General features: G+C 46.1%; 1 protein-coding gene across 1 annotated transcript in view; it reads left to right on the top strand.

Annotated features, from left to right (window-relative positions):
- Positions 1 to 423: 423 nt before the first annotated feature.
- The window catches only part of NAALADL2 (N-acetylated alpha-linked acidic dipeptidase like 2), a 438734-nt gene continuing 429318 nt past the window's right edge, over positions 424 to 9839 (top strand). The window contains exon 1 of the mRNA XM_056850172.1: positions 424 to 905. Coding sequence (XP_056706150.1) covers positions 424 to 905 — 482 coding nt within the window. The remainder of the gene's footprint in view (positions 906 to 9839) is intronic.

Raw genomic sequence — 9839 nt, 5'->3', positions numbered from 1 at the left:
TTCAAGCAGTGGCTGGACAAAAACTGGTCAGGGATTCTCTAGAGTCTAGACTGATCCTGCATTGGGCAGGGGGTTGGACTAGATGGTCTGTATGGCTCCTTCCAACTCTATGATTTACAGCCATTGGCCAGAATACTGGAAGGAAGTAGCAAAGTTACATCTTACTGAGCTATGTTTTATAACTTACTGGGATACAATGCTGCCTCCGTGGATGTCCATCTATCTTTAAAGGGCTTTTGTGTTTTAAGTGAAGGTTGACAATTTAGGGAAGAGGCGGACCTCTGGATCTACTATTGGCTGTGGACCTGCCTCCCAACAATACACTAAAGATTTAAACGACCTAGAACGTTTCGTTTCACTTAGTTCTTTGGATGGCAAAGTAAATCCTTCTAAAAGGAAATCTTGTTTATAACAGGTAAAAGGATGGCTTATCATAAGGTCAGTGCGGACCAGAAGGCTCAATACCTAGACAATGAGGACCTCCAAGCAACCACACTTGAACTGGAATGGGATATGGAGAAAGAACTGGAAGAGCTGGGCTTTGATCCTTTCCAGATGGACGGGGCCGTCCACCAACAAGCGGGCACTATGCAAAACACAGATGTTGACCTGGAGCCCATTCAGCCATCAGCGTCTCCCAAAGGGCGGTTTCAGAGGCTTCAGGAAGACACCGATTATGTCTCCCATTATACCAGGCCGCCACCAAAGAGCAATCGCTGCAGCTTTTGCCGGATGCTTAAGCTATTTTGCACTGCCACATGTTTATTATTGTCGGGGATTTTGATAGGTTATTATGGGCATGAAAAATGCCTTCCGTCGCCGGTGTCTCCAGAACCAAGTCATCCTCACCTTGACCAGGACATTCTTGAAGACATCAAAGTGAAAGATCTTGCACAGATTTTCAGGTACATGTGATTTCCATATAGTTGTTTGGTGTGTGTTTTGTACCTTATCTGACGCTTTCTCGATAGTAAAAGTAAAGGTCCCCTGTGCAAGCACCGAGTCATTCCTGACCCATGGGGTGACGTCACATCCCGACGTTCACTAGGCAGACTATGTTTACAGGGTGGTTTGCCAGTGCCTTCCCCAGTCATCTTCCCTTTACCCCCAGCAAGCTGGGTTCTCATTTGACCGACCTCGGAAGGATGGAAGGCTGAGTCAACCTTGAGCCGGCTACCTGAAACCGACTTCTGGTGGGATCGAACTCAGGTCATGAGCAGAGTTTGGACTGCAGTACTGCAGCTTACCACTCAGCGCCACGGGGCTCTGTAGTAAGGAGCTCGATAGTAAGGAGCCGATATTTTGGATAAGGAACTCAACCCTGGTGCCACTGATAGAGCCTTCTTTACTTCTAATTTCTCCTTCATCCCGTTTCTAGAAGATCTGTATTGACATTTTCAGAGTTGCCAGCCCAATGGGTGAGATACAGGAGTGGTGCATAAGACTACAGATTCCTAGAATGTTGCTAGCTGGACACATAGCAAGGTCATCCATGAAATATTATTTGTCCAGTCTCTTCTAAGACTGGGACAAAATGGCTGTGTTTGTGTAAAGATGGATTTATAGGCAAGGTCTTGAACTCTCAGTATCAGAAATGAGACGACTGTTTGGAAGAGACAGGGCCTTTTCTGTGGTAGCACCTTGCCTATGAAATTCCTTCCTTGCAGTTCTTTGCCTGACCTTTCTGAGTGTTAGGCATAGGATTGCCAACCTCCAGGTACTAGCTGGAGATCTCCTGCTATTACAGCTGATCTCCAACTGATAGAGATCAGTTCACCTGGAGAAAATGGCTGCTTTGGCAATTGGACTCTATAGCATTGAAGTCCCTCCCGTCCCCAAACCCCACCCTCCTCAGACTCTGCCCCAAAAACCTCCTGTTGGTGGCAAAGAGGGACCTGGCAACCCAAGTTAGGCACCAGGTGAAGACATTTTTATTATCCAAGCTAGGGATGCCAATCTCCAGGTGGGGGCTGGAGATCTCCTTGAATTACAACTGATATCCAGGCTACAGATATCAGTTCCTCTGGAGAAAAGGGCTGCTTTGGAGGGTGGGCTATATGGCATTATACCCTACTAATGTCCCTTCTCTTTCCCAAACCCCATCCTCCCCAGGTTCCACCCCCAAATCTCCCAGAATTTACCTATCCAGGGTTGGCAACCCCATCCCAGGCATTATAATAGAGGTGTTTCTCAGTATTTTGGCATTCCCTTTGGTACTGGGATTATGATTTTAGGCTTCCCCCCACCCCTGTTGATCTGGTTAGCGGTTAGTGATCTTTCGAGATTTTATTTTATAGTTTCATTTGTGGCGTTGCATAATTTGGATTAAGTTTATTTGTGAACCACCTCTAAGTCATTGGTCATGAGTAGCGAAGGGTTGCATGTTTTTTTACACCACATGTACTTTTAATACCACATTAGAAAAATCAACATACCCTGCTCACAATACCGGTGTCCTGCTTAGTCACGTTAAGCTGTTGTATACTGGATCAGACTGTTTGGTCTATCCAGGTCAATATTGTCTACGTCGACTGGCAGCACCTCTCCAGGGTCTCAGTTAGAGCTCTTTCAGATCATCAACTACCTGATCCTTTTAACTGGATATGCCGGGGATTGAACGTGGGGGGAGGAGCCACTGGTTAGGCAGCTTCCTGTCCCCATTCATGCCAGTACGCCGGCACTGGGAACAGCTCAGCCTCGCTGTTCTCTATGGGGCGAAAGGCCCTGTTTAAAGACGGCTTTTTTTTTTTTTTTTTTTTTTTGCAGCGTACGTGAAACGGCTTAGGAGGAGGTGCAGATGCGCTACTTCCCTGCCGTCTGCGTACGCCGTCAGCTCAGGAATGGGCTGTAAGTCAATAAAATGCACAGAATTTGCAAGACTGCATATGCATCAAGGTCATCATGGGTAGATCATGCATTCTTTAAAATCAGCTACATTTCAAAGGAATGAGATGGAGGCTTTTGCATGAACCTACCTTGCACTGAGTCGGTCCATAAGTCTATCAAGGTCAGTATAATCTGCTCTGGCCAGCAGAGGTTCTCTGAGATCTCATGTCAAGATCGTTCACATCACCTACTGCCTAACCTTTTAAAGGGAAATGCTGGGGATTTGACAGAGTTTGGGCAGAGCTGGGCTTCACTTTTTCCCTGTCCCTCCACCCAGCTTAGAGTGCGTTCAAACATGTAATTCTTCCCCTGAAGTGGTATCGGGGAAAGGCTTGATTTTTTGGGGGATCCATAAACTGGCCATTCTCTATTCAGTTTCAAAACTAATTTTACATTTCTCCATTTCTGTTTCACCAGCCTACGATATGCACATTCAGGTGTTATTTTTTCCACACTTTATGCAAGTTGGCTGCGACTTGACGGCACTTTACACACACACACATGCCCAAATACACCTACCATGTGTGGGAGGTCTCGGTTCCAGGAGGAAAATAGAGCTACTGTGCTTTTCCCTAGCAAAAGCTGATAATGATCAGCGTCTGTTGCATAAGAACAGTGAGCATCCATCCGAAGCATCGTTCTAATTAAATACCTACCTTTTTAAGGGTATTGTTCACATTCAAAATTTACATTCACATAGGGCTTTTATCCATGACCATTTCCCTCATGGTCACCCCTCCCATGTCTTTGTTTTGATTATACATGCCATCTCCAACCATCAGAGGTCGCCTTGCTTCCCCCACCACCCGCCGCGTTTCCTCGCGTTTTGATTAGGAGTCACTTCCTAATCAATTCTGATCAAAGGAAAATTCAAAGAGAGGAGAGGCAGGAATAGGGTTGCCAGGTCCTCCTTCACCTTGGCGGGAGGTTTTTGGGGCGGCGCCTGAGGAGGGCATGGTTTGGGGAGGGAGGGACTTCAATGCCATAGAGTCCAGTTGGGGCAGAGCCTGAGGAGGGTGTGGTTTGGGGAGGGAAGGGAAGGGACTTTAATGCCATAGAGTCCAATTGCCAAAGCGGCCATTTTCTCCAGGTGAACTGATCTCTACTGGCTGGAGATCAGTTGTAATAGCAGGAGATCTCCAGCTAATAGCTGGAGGTTGGCAACCCTATGTTTTGGAGAGGCAGGGAATGAGAAGGCCTGTAGATCACGGGGTGGAATTTGACACCTTGATTCAATCTAATCAATCAAATGTTTGACGCAGGTCACACAAGGTATATAATTTGTGGTGTTTTGATTATTCTCTTTTCCCCCTCCTTTGAAGTACAGTGGTGTTATATATTTGCGGTGTTAAGAGTGTTCCACAGCAAAGCTTCAACAGTAGCCAAAACATTAAACAATTTGCCCGGTTTATGCCTGTAGCAGTTAAAGCAGTAAAAGGAATTAATGCTTTGAGGACCATAAAACACTTCTTTGAATTTCCTGTGTAAGGAGAAATTAATAGGCCTTCCCCTGTGTGCATTTCACATATATGAAAGGCTTCTGATGGATGGTGGAGGTTGGAGCCCAGGTATTTAATAATATGACAGCCACAGAAATTGCTCTAAGTCAAAGAGAGATGCCAGTATGACAGATACTTGCAATTTTATATCATGGGAGCATTACTAATCCCTAAAAAAAAGAAGACGAAGGAGAAGAAGCACCAGTTAAACCATGGTAGGCTCACATGTCATTACTAGGGTTGCCAGGTCCCTCTTTGCAACCAGCAGGAGGTTTTGGGGTGGAGATTGAGGAAGGGGGAGTTTGGGGAGAGGAGGGACTTCAATGCCCTAGAGTCCAATTGCCAAAGCGGCCATTTTCTCCAGATGAACTGATCTCTATCAGCTGGAGATCAATTGTAATAGCAGGAGATCTCCAGCTGGTACCTGGAGGTTGGCAACTGTAGCCATTAGATATTATTCTGTTGTAATCATTTACCTCCTATATTTTCCTGGGAGAATGATTATGTGTGTGTGTTAAATGCCATGAACTCATTTCCGACTTATGAAGACCCAATGAAGTAATGACCTTCAAAACATCCTATTGTTAACCACCTTGCTCAAGTCTGGCAAACTGAGGGTCGTGGCTTCCTTTTTTGAGTCAATCCAACTCCTATTGGGTCTTCCCCTTTTCCTGCTGCCTTCAGTTTTTCCTAGCATGATTGTCTTTTCCAGTGACTCTTGCCTTCTCATAATGTGCCCAAGGTACAATAGCCTCAGTTTAGTCATTTTAGTTTCTAGGGTCAGTTCAGGCTAGATTTGAACTAGAACCCACTCGTTTGTCTCCAGCCACAGAGCTGGGGGAAGGAGCGCCGTGGCGGGGGAGGGAGGGGGCACATCAGAGCCAGATGCCAGTGGTCCTGGTGCCTGCTGGCCTTCATGTTGTTCTATAAATCACAAAATCAGTATAGGAAATCACACTGATGATACGATTATAAACAACACTGTGACATTTGTCTTCACGTAGTCATACACAAGCATCCATAATTGGTAATAATCCAATATACGTGACAAAATAATACAGAGAAGTCCAAGAAGCACTTCTTCCTAAAGGTTTCATTTGTTTGCAAATTGGTAGTCCACTTCACAGCAACTTCATAGTAACTCACAAGCTCCTGATGGCCCTTCACATGAGCGTGATTCCGGCTTCATAGAATAAATAGTTAAGCACAGCACATACGTTTCGGGGGGAAAAAACCCTTCAGTGTGCCAATATCGAGCTTATCATCTAATAATAATATTCATGTTAAATTGCACTGCATATTTGAAATAGCAGATGATGCATAAAGGTGCAATGTAGGTTCACCAATGGTAAATAAATGTCACCGTGTTATTTATAATAGCATCATCAGTGTGATTTCCTATACTGATTCTGTGAATTATCGTTTCAGGTATAGAGGTTTTGTTTTATATTTGATGGCCTTCATGTTGGGCCAGCCAGGCTCAGCGGGGGCACAGCGGGCTTGATGGCACCTGGGCGAGCTGGTATGCGATGTGTGTGGGCAGCTTGTATTCGCCGCCGGCCTGGTAGGCGTGCTGATGCAAGAGGCAGCTGGGCGGGCCCCAGCAGAGGGCGAGTGGGAAGCAGCATGGCTGGAAACCCTGCTGTGGTGAGCCTGCGCCTGGTGGCAGCCGGCCCTGCACAAGGGGCTTCGTGTGGCCTCTTCCCCGCAGCAGCAGCCTCCAACCAATGACTGCCATCGTGGTCCGCACTGCTTCGTCTCTGCCGCCGCCACCCCCTCTTTCCGTGGCAGGGACAACTGCTCTCCCCAGCCCCCCTCTAGATCCAGCCCTGTTTGCCTCTTTGGAAGTCCATGGTATCTGTAAAACTCTCCTCCAAAACCACATTGCAAATAGCAGTACAGTATTCATTGACGTTTGGACCCAGTCCATGTAAACGATGGATGATTTCTGGTACCCAAATACCGCCATTCCTATTTGGCTTCTCTCTTGTGTGATTCAAATTGGCACCACTTTCGATTTTTGGGCACCAGTTTTTGCCATAAACTGTGGTGGTTTTTTGTGTGTGTGTGTGTGTGATTTTTTGTGTTTGGTAAATGGCATTTGTACATCCACAGTCAGCATTTATACCTCATATGACCCATATTGTACATATGTATGGCATTAAATGACAATATTGTGCATTATCAATACTAGTATCTAAGTGACATTCACAAAAACCTGTTCCACATGCATACATACATATGAATCTACTTGGTGAATTGGTGAATTTTTCACCATTGGTGAAAAATGAGAAACTGAAATCCTTGTCAAAAATATTTACAAATAGATATCAAATGTGGAACATATCCCCAATGTGAATAAGGCCCAATTGCAACATCCGTAACTGCAGATTACTATTTTAATATTGGGTATAAACACCCAGAACTTCTTAAATAGATGTAACTCCCGAGGTCCTTTCCTCATATGTTTCCTCCGAACAATGTAATCATTATCATCCATGAGGGGATATGAGGACACATTAATGCGACCGTAAATAACAACCGAGAGTGAGGGAAAGATGGGTTTTCCATTGCTTTGGGACGGCATGAAATTTTTATTCCTCCGCTTATATGTCTTACGAGCGGCGATGTCCGCAGGCCTCGGAGAGGTACAACCAAGGCAGCGAATCCCTGTAGTGCTGAATCTGCTCATTTAGTCTCTAAGCAGCCAACTAAAGCCCGAAGACAGATTCCCCCTCCCACACCCACACGCAGCACCCCCATAAATATGTATTGTAGCTGGTTTCAGGCAGAAGAGTTTTGAAGGTTTCTGTTCTAAAGCGCAGATGGCTAAAACTGAATTCCAAATGCAGATGTCAGTGGGAGGAAGAGTGCTGGGGAGAGCGTTCGGCGCTGGTGCTTCACAGCAACAGGTGGGATGTGATGTGTTCATTTTGAAGCGATCGGATGAAAGGCCATGACTTTGGGATGACACGTACAAATGATGCCCAATTCAGAGGCCGGCAAAGACCCAACATTTCTACAGAGAGCTCTTAATCGTCCAAACTTCAGTCGGTTTGCTGGAATCTGATACATTTCCGTGGGCCCCTGTTTCCGCATCCACGCCATGGTGATACTGATGAGTGGGTTCTCTCAGTGTGGTGTAGTGGTTAGGAGCGGTGGACTCTAATGTGGAGAACTGGGTTTGATTCCCCACTCCTCCACATGAGTGGCGGACTTAGGGTTGACAACTTACAGGTGGTGGCTGGAGATCTCCCGCTATTACAACTGATCTCCATCCAACAGAGATCAGTTCCCCTGGAGAAAATGGCCACTTTGGCAATTGGACTCTATGGCATTGAAGTTTCTCCCCTCTCCAAGCCCTGCCCTCCTCAGGCTCCACTCCCAAAATCTCCAGGTATTTCCTAACCCAGAGCTGGCAACCATATTAATTTACCATTTCACACTTAAAAAAAGGGAGGGGGTGAAAATTCATTTTTTCTTGACACTATAAAGAGAAAAGTTGCCACATCTTTCATGCAATTCACCCATCTACTTGACAGCTATGGTTGCCAGGTCCCTCTTCACCACTGGCAAGAGGTTTTTGGGGTGGAGCCTGAGGAGGGCGTGGTTTGGGGAAGAGAGGGACTTCAACGCCATAGAGTCCAATTGCCAAAGCGGCCATTTTCTCCAGGTGATCTGAACTCAATCTGCTGGAGATCAGTTGTAATAGCAGGAGATCTCCATCTATTACCTGGAGGATGGCAACCCTATTGACAGCAGATAACACAGTATCCACTTCTCAGAAAGTGTCATTAGCTGTTTTATCCAGGGAATAATGTATATAGTTCGTGCAGTATTATTTTGTAAACATGCTAAAACAATGTGGGCTGGGGAGTCCACTTGATCCGGACCAAATGGGCATTTGTGTTCTTCTGTGACAATTTTATTGTATCTCCCTTGCATTTTGGCGGAGTCTAAGGCATCACACCTTGGCAATAAGAAAGCGTGTCTAAATCTATGGATTTCTAACCAGCGGAAATAGTCTGGCAAGGAAAAATTCCCCTTGCGTTTTGCATCAGAAGAATGTTGTTGGGTCCTCTCCAGCATTTTGAACTTCAGTTGGTTCACGAAAGCTTTCCATCCTTGGTACTTTTCTCTCCTCTCCCCCCCGCCCCCGCCCACCTTTATGCTATTAATCAAAGAGAATCAGAGGCCTGATCCGAACACAGCTCAAAGGGTCGAGTCAGCAGTTTTGCTCACTTTTGCTCTCCCTGGGGCGTCCTTTGCAGAGAGGTTTTGAAGCGAACCTTTCAGAACGAAAACCCTCCGCTGTTTAATTAGTGGCTCCTGATAATTGCTTCGACAGCCATCAGGGTTTTGCTGCTGAATTAAGCGTATCAGCTTTCTGCATCCATCAAGTGAACCTGGAGGGGAGGGAGGGGGGCGGAAGGATGGTGCGCTTGGATTGTACTGAAGATGGTGAGACTGTTACCCATTTTGCATATTTAGATAAGATGCCCTGGAGCAGCATAGTAACTAAGGTGGCAGTCGTATGCATACTTGGGAAAATTACTAATAATATAGTGAGGAATAAGTTTTATTGGTGTAGTGGTTAAGAGCAGTGGTATAGTGGTTAAGAGCAGTAGTTGGGAGCAGTGGACCATAATCTGGAGAAACGGGTTTGATTCCCCACTCCTCCACATGAGCGGTGGACGCTAATCTAGTGAACCGGATTGGTTTCCCCACTCCTAACATGAAGCCTGCTGGGTGACCTTGGGCTAGTCACAGCTCCCTCCAAGCTCTCTCAGCCCCACCTACCTCACAGGGGAAGGGACAGCGATCGTAAGCCGGTTTGATTCTGGTAGAGGAAGTCAGCATATAAAAACAAACTCTTCTTCTTCTTAATGGGACTTAATTTTGAGGGTGGAACTACATGCAATGAGGTTACATTACAAGACTTTTACTTTCCCAAATCCAGCCACTGGGGCGGTTGTTTCAAAGTGGAGAATGCTGCAGCTCTACAGGGCTTTTTTTTTTTTTTTTTAAAGACCCTTTCCCTGCTTGCAATTATCTGCTGAAAAGCACCATCCCACAACAGCTTTTATGCTTGCTAAGGAGAGGATGAACCAGGCGGGCCTGATCTCGTCAGATATTGGAAACTAAAAAGGGTCAGCCCTGTTTAGTGCTTGGATGGGAGACCTCCAAGGAAGTCCAGGGTTGTGACACAGTGACAGGCAATGGCAAACCATCTCTGAATGTCTCTTGCATTGAAAACCCTATGGGGTTGCCATAAGTCAGCTGTGACCTGATGGCACTTTACGCCCACAAGTGGTGGTGGGGATCCACCATTCTTTCCCTCCAATGAGCAGTCACAGTGATTTCAGTGAGAGCCAGCATAGTGTAGTGGTTAAGAGCGGCAGACCCTAATCTGGAGAACCAGGTTTGATTCCCCACTCCTCCACATGAAACCTG

The sequence above is a fragment of the Euleptes europaea genome, chromosome 5, assembly GCF_029931775.1.
Source record: "Euleptes europaea isolate rEulEur1 chromosome 5, rEulEur1.hap1, whole genome shotgun sequence".
Taxonomy (NCBI): Eukaryota; Metazoa; Chordata; class Lepidosauria; order Squamata; family Sphaerodactylidae; genus Euleptes; species Euleptes europaea.
This window is presented reverse-complemented; position numbering and strand designations above follow the sequence as displayed.